The following is a 20641-nucleotide window of genomic DNA, read 5'->3' as shown; positions in this document are numbered from 1 at the left end:
AACCAATATTGCGGTGTGTTTTATCGTTTGGCGCCATTGCGGTTGCCAACTTTTTTTATATAATATTTTATTTTTATGAGGTAACCTCTCTATATTAGATATAGATCTTTAAGGGTAGGGGCTATGCCATAAATATTAAAAGGGAGAGAAACCCGCATAACTGCAAAAGTAGTACAATTGTAGATACATACATTCAACATATTTGTAATTTTTACTTCAATCATAATTTGATGTGGCAACTCTGTTTCCAAGATGTTTTGCCACCCCTACAGATTAAGTTTTTGCCACTGCGCAAAAAACTTTTGATTTTTGGGGCAAAAATGCGACACTAATAATAGACAAGATAAGCCAATATTCAGGCAGAATATTTTAGGCGAGTATAAGAGAGGAGGGGGGAAAGAAACCTTTAAAAAACATGGATGACAACATCCATAAAAGCGAAGCTCTGAAACGATAGGACAAACGGACATTAACACTTATATAGTGTCAGAACTGAATAATCAGAATATAAAATCAACATGTTTAAAATGGACGTGCGGATATTCGGGTAACGATTATAGAGTTGCTACGCTTTCTAAATCGTACCTAACTACTACAGGAATCACGGACGGACGTTCGGACGGACGGACGGACCGACTCTAACTATAGAAAAAGCTTCGCTTGGGGTTAAATGTGCCACTTTTTTAAGAAGGATGTAACTGACCTTACTGGATAAATAGATGAAAACCTGCCCAGAATCTGTTTATATTAAGCTTCCCCTAAATGGGGAACTCAATTAGAAAAATGTGAAAAACATACACATTAAAAATTTCCACTTTTATATATATACTTTTAAAAACTTGATTTTGAAAAGATATATTTTTTGCCATAAAAATATATCTTTCTTCTTTCTCAATCTTAATATTTAATAATAAGGATTGAGAAAGAATAAACTTATTTTGTCTTCTATACGTTTTAACTGATACAAAAGATGAGGGCAGAATATGTTATTTGGATGAATTATGTTCCTGTGTGGTTTAAATTCCACCCCTCATAAATTGATACCGACTATGCCAAATTCATAAAAAGTTAATATCTATTTGCTGACCTAAAATATCTAGAAAATTCACGCAAATTTATGGTTGATACAAAGTAAATTTAATCATTTGTATTGAACTATTATTGATTGGAAAATGGGCGGCAACTTTGACACCACACCCAAGATCTTGCGTTTATTAAAATTTGGAATTGTTTAGGTTTATTGAAAGAAGGGGGCCAGGGGGTTAAAATTTTTCTTTTTAAGACAACTTTAGGAAGATTTGATATGACCTTTTTAGCATTACAGTTTATGCAAAAAAGGAACAAAAAAAGGATTAATTTTGTTTTAAAAACACCTTTTTCTGTTCTAAAATAATTTTATTTTATTGCAAAATCAAAATCCTTATACTAAAGTAACAGGATGTCTGTCTGTTTGTGTGTCTGTGCCGAAGGATCTCACTAACAGCTGAACCGATCGGGTTCTCCTTAACAGGGTAGATTCTCATAGGTCCCGGGAAGGTTTATAACTATTTTGGGGGAGGGTACCACCACCCTCCAAAGAGAAATCACAATAAATCGAATTTTTTTCTTCTCGAATAGAGACTCCTACGTAACATTGCAAAGTATCGTAATAATTTGATATAGACTCCTTTGCAACATTGTAAGGTATCTTATTACTTTTTAAAAAAAGTGCCACTAGAGGCCTCAAGGGGTTTAGCCGCTATTAGTAGAATATAGTACAAAGATAACTTATGAATATTGTATAAAAATAACACATTTCACAAAAGTAAAATTTTGTTACGATAATATGAATGGATACAGAATACGCGGATATATTAACAGAGGAAAATTTTGTTGACAAATTTATTGGTCAGTTCGTACATCCAGTGGGAGGGGAGGAGTTGGGGTAAAGGAGTTGGATTGGGAGTATCATACATAAAATCTAGTGAACGTGCAATTAATGATATATCAATTATAATACACAGCGCTTTTTAATCAAACGTACACTTTTTTTCCCTAAGTAGAAAATAGTAAATTACAAGTGAATTTGCCAAATGTAGTGAATTGAAATATTTTGCATGAAATAAGGCTTTATCATGAAGTCTCAAAATTGTTTAGCAGAACAAAATATCAAAATGGTTAGATGTTTTAATGTCCATATTATTAAGAGTGGAAAAAAGGTTACCTGAACCAAAGTAAGCTATACTGAAAAGTTATTTTTTTATATATCACTGGGGTTTATAATTTTACAGCGAAGGAGCTTATCAAAATCCAATAAATATACCCCATTTAAAATGTTTAGACGTTTCCCTTCATTTATTATTATTGGTATACTCATTCAGCTAAAAAACCATTAGATTAAAGTTTTTCAACAACTGGCATTTACATCAAAATTAAATTTGCTAAAATAATAAAATAAAAATAGGTATAAAATGATTAACCAGTGGCTTGCAAGTGCTACCGTGAGGAAAAGCTCCTAACGGGGCGCACCCCAGGGATCACCTGCTGGTCACCGTTTTTTATCAGGGATATATGGCACTGTAAATACTTTGTAATACTATGTGTGCGTTAGATCCTGCCTTTAGCAACATTTTCTTGTTTTTTTTATATAGTATCAAAGCTCTAAAACTTTGCTATTTAATACTTATATTTGCGGGAACTTTTGTTTAATGAAATCTTCCAATTTTTAACATTTACAAAACAGCCTACTTTATTGCACCAAGATCCATGACAGATCTATATATGAAATAAATGTCTATATATGAGCTCAAGTTTTCCAAACAATAAATGTTTAAAACTCATAGTGCTCCAACAATCGATAATAAACTCTCATTGACCGGAACGATAAGACCCATTATTTTACTGTATGAAGAATAAATTCATTTTTTTTTACTTCATGTTGCTATTTGAATTACATCGAAGTATTACTGTTTCGGTATGTATTTCTTGTATTCCCTGGCAAGTTCGAACCCATTAATCCCTGTTTCCTTACACCAAATTTCCTAGAGAATGAGTGTGTTACGCGGCATTCCTAACTATCTCCGCGCGGCGCGTGGCTTGTAAACGGACAAAAGAAACGCGCACTTTTCCTTTGATTAGTCCCACGTGAGGAGCTACGTAAATGAAAATAATGTATTGCTTGAATATACATGCGCTCTGATGTGTGGAATATCTCAAATAAGCCTTCCTGCTTAGTTTGACATCATATGTGGTAAGAATTTATCTTTTAATTCTTGAAAATAAGCGTAGAATGGTATAATTTTATGAAGAAATTTAAATCATTAATTTTTCAACAAATAGACCATTTAACTGCTAAGTTTTGACATACGAATATTTTCCTTTATATTATTGATCATTTTATTCCAAAATTATCAATTTCTGATGCTGTTTAATATGATTCGTGCCAATTTAAAGTTTTTTAGAAATTTTATATTTCTTATTAAATTGAAATCACGCAACCTCGATGTTACAAAAATAACAATTAATTTTATGTATTTAATTCTTATATTTTTGTTTTAGACTCACTGTTTTCATGGTAATAAATACACATTTGTAAACTTCACTATGTTGGTCATTCGGAGGGCTTGAGATTAAGATTTCGAGAACGGCTAGGTATTGCGTTCCGAAACAATTACATTTCTATCCATAAAACAGAAAATTTAAATTTATAAAATAGTAAATAAAAGAATACTTAGTTTTAAAATAATTTGATGCTAGCGATACGTGAGTAATGTGGTCAGATATTAAACTAAAATTTAACAGTTAACTAAACATTTTAACCAGGACGATAATTTGAAATAAAAGATATTAAGATCCTAAAATAGTTTAAAGAAGGAAATCGTTAGGGAGAAGATAATGGAAGAATAGGGTTAATAGTCAGAATTTCGATAACCAAAAGAAAGTAAATAAAACATTGAATAAACCTAGCCAATAGCGAGATAATTATATCGAGCTTAACTCTAGTATGTAAATATCCATAATCTGTCATTAGCATTGTATTTTGATATTCCAATTAAAATAAATATTTGATGTTAATGTTGATGTAATTTTTTTGTGGAATGCATTTACTCTATTTTTTTCATCATTACCCATAACAAAGTCCTTTAATTTTGGTTGTTTGGGGTTTTATGCTCTGATGTTGTAAGGGCCATGGGGGTTGTGGGCACCCCTCCAGTGCTACAAATTATTTTTTCCCTTCTGTTACTGTTTACTTATCCCTATATTATATCTCAAACCCAAAAACAACTTCCTACCTTATTTCCATTTCTCCCTTGTTTTGAATTTGAATCTCCCATAAAGTGTAACAATGGTTACCCGCGTTTTTTGCCGATTGGTCAATTTAATTTGTCTTCGCAGGAGGTCTATCCTGATGTATATGTATAATATGTAGGAGGTCTATTCTAATTTGTAATCTAACTTTTATGGAAGTAATTATAATTTTTCGCGGATGTGGATATTAAATACAAATGGACATACTAAAATGATTCATCTAAGTTTAAAATTCAAAGATCATATTACTAAAAAACATACATTATTCGATTAAAAAACTGCAAAATAATCATAAATAATCAAGTAGAATATTGTCTTGAAACAAGATAAGATTTTCTTGGTTTTTAACCTTAAGATTACTACTAAACTTTAGGGAAGCTTCACACAGGTCCCATGATGGCTATTTAATTTTTATATAAGTCTTATGATGGCTTTGAACTATTTTTTTTATTTTCCTTTGAATGTACAGCCTCTAGATGCTAGTTTTTTTTTGTCTGGTTGAGTTCTCCATTTTTCGGAAGCTTGGATGGTTTCAGGATATTTTACATTTGAGTGCCAGAATGGTTTTAGATTAATTCTCTGTCCTTTCTTACCCCTAGATACCCTGCTGCTAATATCAAAAATAGTTTTAAGAATCATTTTCTCTATCCATGGACATATTAATTTTCATTGAAACTACAATAGCTATGTATCATTACCATGGTAGGGTCATGACGTGCAGTCAATGAAAACCCAATTCAACATAATAATAAAGTTTAAAAAACAACCAATCAAATTATATACTGAAATTTATTTTATGAGAAAATATTAAAATTCAAGTAGATTTGATTTAAAGAAAATGCATAATCATATTGAATGAACATTTTCTACAGTTCATTGCAATAAGGAGCAAAAAAGAATTAATTTTGTTTTAAAAACACATCTTTCTGTAAAATTATTTTCTCGTATTCATTCGAATCCGGTGGATAGGAACCGGTTCTCATCCATACGAAAAAACCATGTCTAGCATCGTATTATATACAACTTTCTACGAATATAAAAATGTACAATCAAAAGATTAAAACCAGTTTTTTTAGCCGGTGCCTCCGGCACCTCGGGGCTAAAAAAACTAGTTTTAATCTTTTAATTGTACATTCTATATCCGCGGAAAGCCGTCTATAATACGATGCGAGAAATAACTATGATTTTAGTTTCAGTAATAATTTGTTTTATTTCAAAGACAAAATTAAGCTAAAAACTGGCATTGTGGCAAAAAGGTTTCTATATTAGATTTCATTTTTTTTTTTCTTCATAATTTTTATTTTTTCATCCTTTTTTATATATATTTTTTAGTTGAAACAATTTGATTAGTGGTTTTGATCTTTCTTTTACCTACAAGGTCAAAATAGATATTAATCTTATTAATACAGGACATTCATATTATATAGTAGGAGAGCTTTTGCTTCTCATATTAGGATTTGTCGGCGCGTAAGTTAAGCATCATATTAAAAATCCTGCAACTATTAGAGATAAGATTAAAGGCTTGACAACTCCATAATAATTCTAGGTCGAATTCAAACATTCTGATTTCGACAAAAAATATTCTACAAATACATTAATTTATCCTATTATTTCGATTCTATAATATCGCGATTCCCAGAACATCTAGGCATATTTTTACAATTATAGCATCTCTATAGTTAAATCTTATTGTAAAAATCATAAATACTGTCATAAAAGTTAACATAGCAGTTTTGTTGCGACTTTGTTTGAAAAATATATTATGAAATGTAAGCTTATAATTGTTTTTATGTTCGTTTGTTGGGTTGCCTCTGTTATGTTCATAGTCTTCTAAATGTTTTAATTTTGTAAATATATAAAGTACTTGATATGTAAATTGATTTAAGACTTACTGAATTTGGTGTACAATAACAAGTGTAGAATGGCTACTTTTATATATTCTTCCTAAAGTCAATACATAACTAACTATAACTAGATTAATCTTTATCTGAGTAAGTTATATTAAGCTGTAAAAATTTATGACAAAAAGACTATAGAACCCAAACTTTACCTAACCTACACTTTTCCCAGTGCTTGAATATTACAAACCCTTTCTTTTCTTTTATGTAGTAATTTTCATTAATATGTTCCTCATTTCTAGCTAAAAATTAGGAAATAAAAATTTTGTTGTATTTCATTCCTTAATGTTGCTTAACATTGGACATAATGTCGAAGAAAATGTAAGGCAAGTTATCTTCTATAACTTTCTAAAAAGATCTAATATGTAAAAACTCATAGACGTTATCCTATCATAAAAGGTATATAAAGCTTAAGAATAAGATCTCAATAACTTCTAAACTAATTTTGTTACCTATTTTAGATAAGCTCCATATAGATCCCGTGATGGTTTAAGGCTATTTAATTTTCAAATTTAAGTCTTGGGATGGTTCTAAGCTTTGAATACAGAGCATCTAGATGTAAGGGGCACAGCCAATAGTAATAAATAAAACACTTTAGAAAGTTTATTTATTGTTAAGTTTTTTCATTCATAAATTCAGAATTTCATCTTTTTAAATTGGCTGTTTTCTGTTTTAAAACATGTTTTTAGAACACCTTTTTGAAATATTCTCTCATCATTCAATTTGGTTTTGTGTTTTAACAGTAGGACATCTCCTACAGGGTTAAATATAGGCTTAAATCATTTTCTCAATGTTGCTGTGTTGACTAAAGGGTTCTTATCAGGGGACATTGGGCTATTTATTTTACTAGTCCCCGTACTAGTTGGCTGTACAACCTTGGGGACGTTTATTGAATTTTAATTGGTTGGTTATTTAGTTCAGTGTCCAAACGCTTCAACCACTAATTTTAATCTACAGAAGTGGTATTCATCATTGGGGATGTACATAAATTTATCGGTCATTGTATTGCCTTAAATCCCTTTATATCTCTGGTTCTTATGCTGTACATGGCTAAAATACAAATATTCCTAATCAAAGCATAAATTTGGCAGATATCCTATTTTAATCCACCCTATAATGTCATATCTAAACTATAAAATAATCAAATCTTTACATTTTTATGTAATTAATAATACACTGAACTCTTTTTTTTGACAAATATAATACAATCAACCCTTTTCTTCATGGCCTAGCATATATTTAAGTCTATAAGGATAATAATCAACTGTAGTCTTTTATCAACAAAGCAAAAGTTTTAATTTACGTTGGTCCAAGTTCCTGAAACCTCGTTACTAAACCCAAATTTATTGCAGAAGTTTAATTTGTCTGTTTAAGTTACTTACTATAATGAAATCTATATTTACCCTTCTTTAAATATAATTCATTGTATTATTATCTCTTCAAATATCACACCACTATTGTAGACTGTTCAAGGCTCAATTTTAGCTGTGATTGGTCAGTTTTGATTGTGTTTAGGTATGTTTGAAGTCATTTGTTAAGTACTGGGCTACCGCTGTGTTTCTACCTTTAATCAATCCATATTTTCATATCTATCTATCTACCTGTCTGTCTGTGTGTCTGTATATTTATCTATCTATCTGTCCTCCTGTCTGTCTATATTTCTATTTATCTATAATACAATTACAAAGTAGAACGATGTCTGTCTGTTTGTAGCGAAGGTTTATAGCTATTTTCTGCGGGGGTTTGGACACCCCTAACCCCAAAAAAATGAAAAATACCCCCCCCAAAAAAAATTTTTTTTTTCTTTTTAAAACTAAAATTAAAATAGTGGGGTCGATTACCCCCCCCCAAAAAAAAAAAAAAAAAAAATCCCCTCCCAAATTTTTTTTATAAAATTTTCTTTGCAATCTAAAACACGAAAAATTAGTTTGATGAAACCTCTTGGGGCAAAGCCCCTAGAGGCTAGGGGCGAATCCGCTAGTTTATGTATAAAGTTCAATGGTAGACTAAATAATTTATTTATAAAAATGTAAATTTTGTACAAAAAGTGAAGTATAGGTAATTTGAAAGTAAAAATTTCCAAGGAAACTGTTAGGCACCATTTATTTTAGCAACAGTCTCAGATACAAGCTTGATAACTTCTTCACTCCTAAAAAAATGTAGATTGCTAACATGAACATCACTTATTGGACAGTTTGTACATCTAGACGGAGGGGAGAGGATAAGGGTAAAGGTGGTGGATTGGGGGAGGTCGTTATTTCAACCTAATGATTCATGATAATCTGGTTTAATATCCAAGTAATATTAAATTGGATCTTGGACAAAGTAGCTTCAGACAAAGTAGCTTCGGACAAAGTAGCTTCGGACAAAGTAGCTTCAGGACAAAGTAGCTTCCGGACAAAGTAGCTTCAGGACATTTACTTAAGAAAAGTAGCTTCCTTAGAAAAATAGTCTCCAATATGGCCGCAACGCTCGGCCCCCTGGCCTGCCTAGCCGTGGGCGCTCGGCTCCCTAGCCTAAAACCTAACCTAACCTAACCTATGTTAGCCTCAGAACATTTATTTAAGAAAAATATCATAAACTGATAATACATAGGTGGTTTAGAATTTCATGGATTTTGCAAAAAGTGGTTGATAGATTTTTACAATTTTAATAATGTTTTTACAATTTTTTTGGTTAGGTTAGGTTAGGTTATAGGCTAGGGGGCCGAGCGCCCGCGGCTAGGCAGGCCAGGGGGCCGAGCGCTGCGGCCATGACCTTTATTAATAGTGGAAGCTACTTTTCTTAAGTAAATGTCCTGAAGCTACTTTGTCCGGAAGCATTATTAAACTATAAAATCTATCTGGACCAGGATTATACTGTACATAATAACAATGTTTAAACTTTTCTGCCAATGATTTTTATCATCAAAATAGTTGTATCATTTTTTTTACAAATCTTTTTTCTTTCTTTTAAAGATTACCAAATATCTGCGACTTCAAAGTTATTGTACGTTTGGCTATACCAATACAGTTTTTTTTAAAGGATGAAATAGCTAAAAAGGTTTAAACCTCTATACAACCAAATTTGAACTAAGATTTGTAAGCTTGTACTGTAAAAGAATGCACACATTTTAAGACAATGTCTTCTGACATGTAAAGGGTCAGTGGACAATAAGACGGATAGCTGTTTGGATTATTCATCTATACTTATATTGTGCCAATCAACACAAATTATAGAGCAGCTATGCTAGCAGCACTTGTTTACCTAAGCATGCTAAGATGTTCTAGATTTTCTAGCTTTACATGGTTAACTTCTTGTTTATCCTTCCATTCTAGGCATGTTTCCAAGCTTCTATAATATAATATCAGAATTGCATTGCCAGCATGGCTTCGATATATCAGCTGGATATGAACTGGTTCTCAGTCATATTGAAAATTGAAATAGTTATTTCTTTCATCGTATTATAAACGGCTTTCCGCGGATATAGAATGTACAATTATAAGATTAAAACCATTTTTTTAGCCCCGAGGTGCCGAAGGCACGGGCTAAAAAAACTGGTTTTAATTTTATGATTGTACATTTTTATATTCGTAGAAAGCTGGATATAATACGATGCTAGACATGTTTTTTTCGTATGGATGAGAACCGGTTCCTATCCACCGGATTCGAATGAATACGAGAAAAACCTATATTTTAACTTCAATAACCCCTTCCCCCCAACACCACTATCAATACTTTTATATACTTTTTTTATTCCTGATTTTTTTACATTACTGTATAGGATTCCAGTGTTATAAACCAAAACTAACTATTCCTTTGTCTTTCTTTACTTGCGCTTTACCATTTCTTCTATGGACTATCTTTTAATTTTATTTCTAGATTACTAAGTTGAAAAGCGAAGCTTTTCTATAATTAGGGTCGGTCCGTCCGTGTGTCCGTCCAACTTATACATTCATTAATGTTTCTCTGTACGGGTATAGTCCCTTTCGTGACAACGCAACTTAAGGGGCGATTCTTCGTATTTTAACAGTAGCTTTTCTCCTATTTTAGCCTTTGCCGGTGCTCAAAAACCCTGCGGGGCAATCACCTAACCCAATATAACCTAAAATAACCTGTTAAAAGCCATTTTAAAAATACGACTAATCGCCCCTCAAGGGGCGTTGTCACGAAAGGGACTATACTCCTTTGTCCTATAGTTTCAGAGCTTCGCTTTTAAGGATGTTGTCCTTGTTTGGACTATATTTTTCTTTTATTTCTACATCCCTAAAACGTTTGCATTTATGTCAATAATGTTTTACCTAATGTTGACAGTACCATCGCCATCACCATAAATTGTCTTCGGGTCGTACAGTGGGAATGTATCTGAATAACAAATGTATAAATATAGATGTATAAACCAGACAACTCCTTGCCTCATGTGATGGAGACCCTTTTTCGTCTGCTAGCAATATGTTATTTTGTAAGGACTGTGCTATTTGCGACACTATTAGCTGATTTCAAAGACCTAATACAAAATCGGGACAGGGCACGCGCCCTGTGGACAGAGTTACATATAGCTCATGCCCCCTTTATTATTTTATTTTGATATCTAAATTAGAAAATTAAAATAAATTTAAAAAGGAAAGGTAATTTAATTTTGTTGCTTTAGTTATAATAGTGACATAAAATAGAATCATAGAATGATTAAAAATTTTCAGTAAAAAGTATCTCTCTAAATTTCAAATGTTTTGTTTAATTTACCATTTACTATGATTTTCAGGGCGAGACTATAAACTCTGCCAACACATAAAGGTTGTAACATTGATTTAATATTAGTATGTACAAAATTGGAGTGTCCAAGCTTTTCCACCAATTAATAAAATCTACATAGGGGTTACTTTTGTCTAAAAGTGAAGGTTTAAATCATACCTGGAGGATACACCAGTTTTTCCGGAGTTGAATACTAAAACAATACATGATGTAATCGTACATCCAGGTAAAAGTAACAGGAATGTAAAAAAATAAGAATTAATTCCCCCACTATTTTTTAGTTTGAAACTCTTCTGGAATATGGAGGTATTGACTAACCCCTCCCCTCAAGTGCTTCTATTAGGGTTGTACTTTTTTTTATTTATTTTTATTTTAGGTTAGGTTAATTTATACTGGGTTGCCCCGCAGGGCTAGAACTTCCTATTGGAGAACTTCTCAATTTGAATCTATATGAAAAAGAAAAATAATTAGGGTTGTTTATCAGTGCTCAATAGTCACTTTGTGTGAAAGCAATGAATTTGCTAAAAAAAAAATATTAACCTTACTACTGTGTATGCAGTCCATTGGTACATTTGGTGCGGCCAAGTCATGTAGAAGGTCCTATTGTAATAATTATTAAAAAGTTGCTGATGATTCTTGATAAAATCCTTTAAATTTGTACCTTATTTTCAGGGAAATCAAGATTTAGACATCCTGTTATTTTGATACAGCATACGGTCATTAATTTTTTACCTTAGTGTCTTCCATCATATATTCCATGTTAGTTCCAGTTTTATTGGAAAGGCTTTTGAAAAATTCTGTCAGGTTTGATCTAGATATACATGAGTATTTGAACTTAAGTGAATATGAACTAACAAAAATTCACTAGCTTTGATAAGAATATATTTCTTATGGTTTGACCAAAAATATTATAATTAATAAATGTTTTAGATCCATACATGATATTTTGTTCTCAATAAGTTTGCATTTAACATTTTTCCCTCATAGTTTGAAGTTTGAACTATAATGAAAATAATTAGAGGTAGTATTTTTTCTATACCTAGCTATTACCCTATATAACCTAACCTAACCTGACTTAAAGTAAAAAAAAAAGGCAAAAAAATTCCTTTAATTATTTTAAATTTATTTAGAGGGAGGGGGGTTAACATTGCTCGAGAGGAATAGCACCCTTTCTTAGGTTTATAAAAATTATACAATTGTAAAATTAAGTAGTTGACACGATAGACTTATTTCCTTAATCTAATATTTTATTATACCTGGTATATTGTTTGTCTGGAAGTTGAATAAGAACATCCTTGTCGTCCCATTTATTACTAAAAATTATTTACATGGATTATTTTTCGGTTCAGATGCCATAACCACGATTAGCGCTCTTTTCTTTAAATCTTTATAAATCCACTGCTTTTTTCTGGGCTAATGGAAGTCACAGAAGATGACATGATAGTGTGGTATGCGGCAACTCTGGGCCATGCAGAAACCAAGACATTATAGTGATGCTACGCACCCAGCTAAATCCTGTTATTCTACAATTGTAAAGCCACCTGAAAATATGTCAGATAACGGTATTGATTTCATCTCTCAGTTGTCCTGCAAATGGAGGGAGAGATGTTACCCCTCCCTCTCCCTTCTTAAGCACTGGAACCTTCCCCTTCAACCACCAAGTTATCAGCACCACCTCAGCCCTGAGGATAAAGGATCTAAGCCTTACCTCACCTGATAGAATCACCCCCACACAGACTGTTGTTGTCACAGTAATCATCAAACCTTCCCTTTTTAGTACCCAGACCTACCACTCAACCCCTCTATGCTTATCTACCTATTGTGCTGTTCCATGGGCTATCCTGCCTCCCCCGGACAGGGATAGCCATCTACCTAACCATTGCAACTATCTATGTTTTACTTGTATGATTTACCTTTAACTATCTTTATTCCTAATCCATATGTATTTATATTATGTTGTACAACTTTAGTAATCCTTAGACCTTCAATAAAGGAACAACTGAATAGATGCTGTTTATTATTTAGTGATTGCTAGAGAAGCGTAGCTTCTCTATAGTATAGGTGTCCACGTCTGTTCACACTGCCGTAGTCATTTTGAACTCTGGTGTCTGCCATTTATCCTAGGCGGATACCACAATAGAATTAAAGTTTGTTTTTCGTTCAAGATAACATTTTTTTGTTCAAAAATGACGAATTAGAATTTTTAATAAGTTTAAAATTAGATAGGTACGTTAAATTTGTTAAAAGACTAAAAAACAAAAAAAAAATACTAAATTGATATGTTATAAATAAGTAAAAAAATATTTATTTTTATAATTGTATCATTAAAATTTTCTGCCTTTTTATTAAGCTTTTTAACATTCAAATTAAAATTTAAAATCATTTTACTTTATTTGGAAAACATTTAAACAATCTAGTTCAAATTTAGACTATATTGTTTGAAGGTCTTCTTTTAAAAAAAAGTAACATATTTAATCGGCCACAGTAAAAGTGTCTGACTATGACGTCAGAAAAAATTAACAACTAACCAATGAGAGGCCGCTATATATTTTCCATTGTGAATACTGGCTTCTCATTGGTTAATTGTTAATTTTTTCTGACGTCATAGTCAGACACTTTTACTGTGGCCTATTTAATCATTTGAATATTATGAACTATTTAAAACCTAAATACATCTATTACACAAATAAAAGTAATTTTTGTTGTAAGCAAAGATACTCTAAAATTATATCTACTACTTTTAGTGAAAAATATGATTTTCTTGGCTGCAATTCAAGATAGAAGGCTGAATATTTTTTGCAGAGAATCCCTATACCAATAATTTAAAATTTATTTGGTTCATTAGTTGTTTCGCTAAATGCTCCAACAAACATTTATTTTTTTTTGTGTGAAAAATCATAAATTGTCAACATACTAAATACCTGTTTGGCATCAACCATGCGAGGCTAGGACAAGTTCTCTCCCAGAGCAAATGTTTTTCGCTTAAAAATTTTGAATTAAGATCGGTACCCTCAGCAAACACCTGGAAGATGAAGATGTTTTTAGTAGCGAAAAAATAAATCTCAAAATCTTTCTTTAGAAGAATGACCGGCAGACAAAGTATATAATAAAATGGATACTCATTGGTACGGGGTATAATCACAAAAACTTTCAGCTGTCTATTATAAACAGCGACTGAGAAAATTGCATTTCTCCTAAATCTTTACGGACGGACAGTTTGTGCAGTACCAGCTCAGGCTCCAGCCAGACTTACAAATCTTACTACATGCTTGAGATCCTTCGGTACAGACAGACAAACATCCTGTTACTTTATTCTAATATATGAGTTACCCTAACAGCTTGTGCAGTACCAGCCCAGGCTCCAGCCAGACTTACAAATCTTACTACGTACTTGTCTTTCCAGGCCTATATAGGAATAGTTATTTATTGCGTCGTATTATAGATACTTTTCCGCAGATGGTAAACTTAATAATTATATGATTAATTCTAATTTTGTTGGCAAGATATGTTTTCCAGATGATGAATTAATTTATCTATTTTTCTGCATAGAATAATCTGTAATCTGATAAATCTTCGGATCATGGAAAAACGAGGTAGCTGGTTTCGTCACATTTTTACAGTAGCTTTTGATAGGTTATTTAGGTTACATAATGCTGATTTTCCTGCAGGGTTAGGTGATTGGCCCAACAAGGGTAGAGTCTCGAGTCCCCGCAAAGGCTAGAAACTGTTTATCTGTTTATTTATCTATCTACCTACCTGTGTTTCTATTTATCTATCTGTGTAATTATAAATATTTATCTATCTACCTACCTGTGTTTCTATTTATCTATCTGTGTAATTATAAATATTTATCTATCTATCTACCTGTGTTTGAGACTGCAGAAAATGTAGCGCCATCAAAGAACCCATACTATGTGATATTAAGATCACAGGTTTTCCTCCATTCGATTCATACGTTTTTTCAAACAACTTCTTCAGCTAAATAAAACAAGAATTTATGCAATTGATGATAACAAAGATAATGAGCTGTAAAAGCTTTTTTATAAATATTATTATATAAGAATTAAATTATGAGTAGTAAATAAGATCTTTTCAGTATGGTTTTGAAACCGATTAATATCCGCTGAACTAGAAATGGTTCTCAGCCATACTAAAAAAAATATGCATAGCATAGTATTACAAACAATTTTCCACGAATATTAAAGTAAAAATCATAAATTTAACCCTTAACGCCCCCCCCCCTTCCAGGGTTTTTCTATCTCATTTTCTGTTTGTAAAAGATAAAGAGCCCAAACTGCGTGACTTTTTAAGTTTGGGTATGACACATAACTGAGAGTTGGAATTTTTTGAATATCTACATCCATCCTGGTGGGCACAGGATGCCAGCAAACCTGGCAGGGTCATCCAGGTAAAGAGCAAAAATATTTTTTTGACTTAAACAAAGTATTTTATCTTACCAAATACTAAAATATCCTCTAGTATTACATCCTCATATTGAATACAGGTGTTCAAGTCAATTTCAGGTTCCAGGTATGATCCTGCAGGTCCTGATCCTCCAGGTCTCCAGAAATCTTTAAAAGGTTCCTGTGGCCGCAATTTTTGACTTAGAGACTTCAAATTTTAAACTTAAGCATTTCTTACATGTCTACATAACGTATTAAAATTTGAAATTTAAAAGTACAGCTGCGGCCGCTGAAATTTATATTTTGTTATTTCTAATATAAAATTTACATAAAAATAAACATTTTCTGTACAAAAATTTTCTTCTAGCTTCAAAAATAAGAAAATTACAGCCGTTTGAAATTTTGAAGTAAGAAAGGACCTAAAAACAAAGGTTGTTAAATAAAAGGGTGAAGGAAGCGAAAATTGACTTTGACTTACTTAAGGTCGGAAATTCATTATCAAACAGGGGACTTGCACAAAACTTTTTAGCCCTCTAGCTCTTAAAGGAATTGAGATAATAGGGGGGGGGGTGAACGCCCCCCCCCCCCCCCCCCCCAACCGATTAAGATGCGGCAAGGGGCCTGAACGTTAAGGGTTAATACCAGTTTTGTTATGTCTAACAAAACTGGTTTTTATCTTATAAAGAGGGAGGTCATTTTCTAGTAAATCTCGTAAAGGTGTGTGTTATAAGGCCTAAAAATAGTAGTAGAACGATAAGGTGCTCTATATATTTGTATTCCCTATTGAATAGAACAATAGGGAAATTTTTTTTTTTTTTGATAACCGTACCTGGAATACCTTTAAAAAATACAAAATTTCTATCAAACGCTTTGTTTGGCTCAAACTGACAAAAATTTAAAAAAAATATAATTATAATAATAATGTTTTCTAAAGGTACAAGGTAAAGGTTAAGAACAATCTATACCATTAAACAAAGGAAGAAGTCATTCTTTACAGGTTGATTTATTATAATTATATTTTTTTTTATTTGTGTCAGTTTGAGCCAAACAAAGCGTTTGATAGAAATTTCTTATTTTTTAAAGATATTCCAGGAAAGGTTATTAAAAAAAAAAAAAAAATTTCTTCCCTATTGTTCTATTCAATAGGGAATACAAATATATAGAGCACCTTATCATTCTACTACTAATTTTAGGCCTTATAACACACACCTTTACGGGATTTACAAGAAAATTACCTCCCTCTTTTAATTTCGATATTCGCGAAAAGCTGTCCATTATACGATGCGATAAACAAGTATTATGATATTTACCTCTATGAAATATTGTTTTTGTTCATTAGCTGCCAGTCTAAAGTCGTATGGTGCCCCATGAATATTCACAGCTCTAAATTAATCAAGGTTTTTATTTTAGGTATTCGTAGTTCGTAAATGTTATTTAATTTGTATTGCAATATAATTGTTCTAAAGGTGTTATAACTCAGCTGTAAACAACAACCTAATAATATTCTAAATTTTTCGAAATTTCAGCAGATTTTTCAGACACTGTCTTATTAAATACAAGGTAGCCCACCAGATAATGAAAAAATCAATTTAGTTGTTGGTTGTTCCTGTAAACAGGGATCTGCAGCCGCGCCTCAGCATTAAATTTAAACCCGCAAACGCGCGGCTGCCGAGCCCTGCCTGTAACCAACTGGTAAATCCTAAGTATTGTAGAGTAGCTTTGCTGCAAAATGTTACCTAATATATCCTTGTTTCTTGACCAAATCATCTACAATCGAATTGAAATAATAACCAACAGATCTAAATAAAATAAATTATATTTTTTCGGAGATTTATTAACAAAACGAGGATTATATTGATTGATTGATTAGACACAGTTTTTTGGTCCAAAGTCGACATAGAGGGGTTTAGGCACTATGGCACTATTTTAGTTCCAGACAAACAACCTTACTACTTTATATAATAGGATAGAGAAGATTTGATTATAAGATATTCACCCTCTACTTTTATCTAGGTATTCAACAGTAAACGTATCTCCAAACCCAGGAATCCTAAATATAAAAAAAATATTTATTATTAAAATTGCGTTTTTGATAGCAGATATCCCTAAGATTAATGATTGATTACTATTCCAGTATGACTTTGAAACCGATTAATATCCGCTCGATTAGAACCGGTTCTCAGCCATATTCAAAACTCATGTATATCATTGTATAACAGACAATTTCCCTCGAATATTAAAATTAAAAGTCATAAAATTAATACTATTTTTTTTTGCACAGGCCTTTGTCCACTCGGGCCTACTGGATTTAATATATAAGTTTTCATTTTAATATCCATGGAAAGCTGTCTATAAGAATATATGATTAAATACTATTATGTATTGTAGAACATTCGTTGCGTGTTAGAAATGACCTAGTTTCCACACCACGGGCATTGCTAGTTTTTCTTGTTTTTCTGTTATATCTAAGGCGGATATTTTGTTCCCAGCAGTAAACGGCTGGCGGTAGAAGCTGTTCTAAAAAAGACAACAAAAATTAATAAAATGTTAGATTATTCTTTAAAATTATTTTTAAAAAAGGATAGTAGATAGTATAAATTGTTTGTAATATTTCATTTTGTGTTTTTACTAAAAGTTTTTAGAAAGAACCCCCTTGATGTAAATAAAGGGTGGGCGGGGGGGGCAAGTTTTTTTAGCAGCAGAATATAACCGTAAGGGGCTACTTTGCACACAATAAAAACTAACCTAACATGTCCTAAGTTTATTTTTTAAAAATAAAATACAAGGGGTCCACAAGACACATAACCTTAACGGTCAGGTTTTTTTTTATCTCATTTTCTGTGTGTGAAAGATAGAGGGCTATAACTCAGTGACTTTTTAAATATGGGTATGACACAAAACTGAGAGTTTGATTTTATGAATATCTCCATCCTGGCAGCAAACCTAGCAGGGTCATTCAAGTAAAGAGCAAAAATATTGTTTTATCTTACTAAAATATCCTCTAGTAGTAAACCCTTATATAAAATATAGGTGTTCAGGTCAATTTCAGGTTCTAGGTATGATCCTGCAGGTCCTGATCCTCCAGGTCTCCAGAAATCTTTAAAAGCCTCCTGTGACCGCAATTTTTGACTTAAAGACTTCAAAATCTAAACTTAAACTTTTCTTTTATGTCTACAGAACATTTTAAAATTTCATCAAGATTCGCCGCCGTTTTTCCACTGAGTGTGGCGGCTGGCAGCTGCCAAGTACAGCTGCAGCCGCCGAAATTTATGTTTTGAGATTTATAATATAAAATTTACATAAAGATAAACATTTATAAAAAAAAATTCTAGCTTCAAAAATAAGAAAATTACAGCCGTTTGAAATTTTAAAGTAAAAAAGGACCTAAAAACAAAGGTTGTTAAATAAAAGGGTGAAGAAAGCGAAAATTGACTTTGACTCACTTATAGTCGGAAATTCATTATCAAACTGGCGATATGCACAACATTTTTTAGCCCTTTAGCTTTAATAGGAGCTGAGATAATAAGAAAAATACCGCCCATTATTTTTGCAAATATATTTTACCTATATTTAACCATAGATCAAACCAGTCTGTATGATCATAGCACCAGAAATGGATGGGAGTAGATCTGTTGACCCGAGCTTCTATCTGGGACCCCCCATCTCCAGGAACTAAACAAAACTTTATTGGCTCTAAAACTTTGGGGACTTTTATCGAATCTTTATTGGTAAAAACTAGTAGTGTTCAAACTTTTCAACCAATAGTTTATTTAATCAGAAGGAGTAATTTTAGTTATTTCTACTTGGGATATATATCATTTTTTCTGTACCAAAAGATCTCGCCAACCTCAATTCCTTTTTTCTTTGAAGCTTCTTATAAGTCAAGGAGTGGTTTAATTGTAGGTGGCTTATTCCACCCTCACAAGGAAATTCTAAAACTGAAAATTAAAAATGTAGGTCGACCTTTCCCTACCCTTATTTCAAGTTTCTCTGAAAATTCCTCTAGGTGCTAAGCCGTTAGTTACCGACAATACATTACCTAATATTATTGGATGTAGATTTGATCCCTTGGGAGCAAATAAATAATTTAGCAAGAACACTGTAACATTTAGAAACATTTTGCCATAATAACAAAAAATTCAATTATCTGAAATACTTTTATTAGGATAGCAACAAAGGGAGTAAATTGCTTGTCCTTTTTGTAGAGGAGGAAGGGGTAATACTACTCCCCAATGTTATACCCTCCTCCCTCTTCATAAAATTTATGCCATAAATTCATGCCCGCCTTCATATTCCTGTCATTCATTGGTCTGTTCGTTCATCCAGTAGTTAGGGACGGGATTGGGTTAGGGGGGTGGATGGAGGGGAACGTATAGTTTAGCCCGCTACAAGTTTCACTTTATTAAAATACATGATAATCTGGTGTAAGTTCCAAGTAATAATAAATCCATTGTATAAACTAGAAATAAGTCTAAACATTTCCATGGCTGTTTTTTGCTTATATATTTGCTTATTTCATAATTATAACAATTTCTTTAAAAATACACTTTTTTACTGTCAATTTCATAGATATGTAACATTATTTTCACATACACATTTGAATTACGACTGATGCGTTTTTTTTGTGACCCACATATGATCTCAATTACATATTTATTACGGCACAAAGAAATAAACAAGTTTCAAGTCATTTTCGATGTCTGCTAAAAAGTGGAATTTTCTTGCCTTTCTTTTCATTTTTTTCGTAACTTCATCAAATCAATGACAATTACGTCCAATTGTACCCAGGGATCTATAGAGATAAGACAATGGCCGAAAAATTGATGTACAAATCCAATGATGAAACACAAACTTACCTCTTCTTTAGATAACAATTTGTGGTTGAAATGTTTGGGGACACTCATCTTAGTGAACCAACCAATCAAAATTCAATAAAGTCCCCAATCAATTTGAGGCAACGAATAAGAAAACATTATAATAAAAATTTTGGGACTGGTGTAACAAACAGCCCATTATCCTCTCCCTCTGACTAGACAGACCAAAAGAGAACAAATAGAAAAGTATATTCCATTCATTTTTACATTATTTTACATAATTAAATGGAAATTATATCCCTATCTTCAACTGAAGGTTATGGTAACCCATAATGTAGGGATGGATTTTTAAGATTTTCTGCTATTCCTAAGGTAATCGTAGGAGTGGTTCACTTTTAGGTCTGTGCACAAAATCTTGTATCTAATTCTACAATCAGGTGAAGTATCTAAGAAATGTTGGTATAAATTTATTGGATCTACTGCAGTTCACGGTAAAATATTGCTGGTA

General features: G+C 32.1%; 1 protein-coding gene across 1 annotated transcript; it reads right to left on the bottom strand.

Moving 5' to 3' along the window:
- Positions 1-8187: 8187 nt before the first annotated feature.
- On the bottom strand, positions 8188-19917 carry LOC145328252 (lysosomal phospholipase A and acyltransferase-like). The gene is made up of 16 exons (XM_080171869.1): positions 19359-19917; positions 18884-18991; positions 17734-17836; positions 17316-17369; positions 17056-17118; positions 16630-16702; positions 14781-14894; positions 14247-14321; positions 13838-13938; positions 12173-12229; positions 11649-11727; positions 11457-11516; positions 11076-11109; positions 10466-10529; positions 9432-9518; positions 8188-8334 (listed from the first exon to the last, which is right to left on the bottom strand). Exons 1-16 carry the CDS (start codon positions 19435-19437, stop codon positions 8277-8279), a joined length of 1209 nt encoding a protein of 402 aa, XP_080027995.1. The 5' UTR covers positions 19438-19917; the 3' UTR covers positions 8188-8276.
- Between the last annotated feature and the right edge of the window lie 724 nt (positions 19918-20641).

Source organism: Acartia tonsa, chromosome 9 (assembly GCF_053477335.1).
Source record: "Acartia tonsa isolate MP-2025a chromosome 9, ASM5347733v1, whole genome shotgun sequence".
Lineage (NCBI taxonomy): Eukaryota > Metazoa > Arthropoda > Copepoda > Calanoida > Acartiidae > Acartia > Acartia tonsa.
Note: the sequence above shows the minus strand (reverse complement) of the source record. Positions and strands in the feature narration are given on the sequence as shown.

Excerpts from the sequence above, each read along its gene's own strand:
- LOC145328252 (XM_080171869.1), bottom strand. The coding sequence starts at position 19,437 with ATGTTTCTAAATGTTACAGTGTTCTTGCTAAATTATTTATTTGCTCCC. Across the intron at positions 11,728-12,172 it reads CCAGACAAACAATATACCAG|ATCAAACCTGACAGAATTTT; the intron begins GTATAATAAAAT and ends ATGTATATCTAG. Across the intron at positions 10,530-11,075 it reads AAAACTGGTGTATCCTCCAG|ATACATTCCCACTGTACGAC; the intron begins GTATGATTTAAA and ends TTTGTTATTCAG.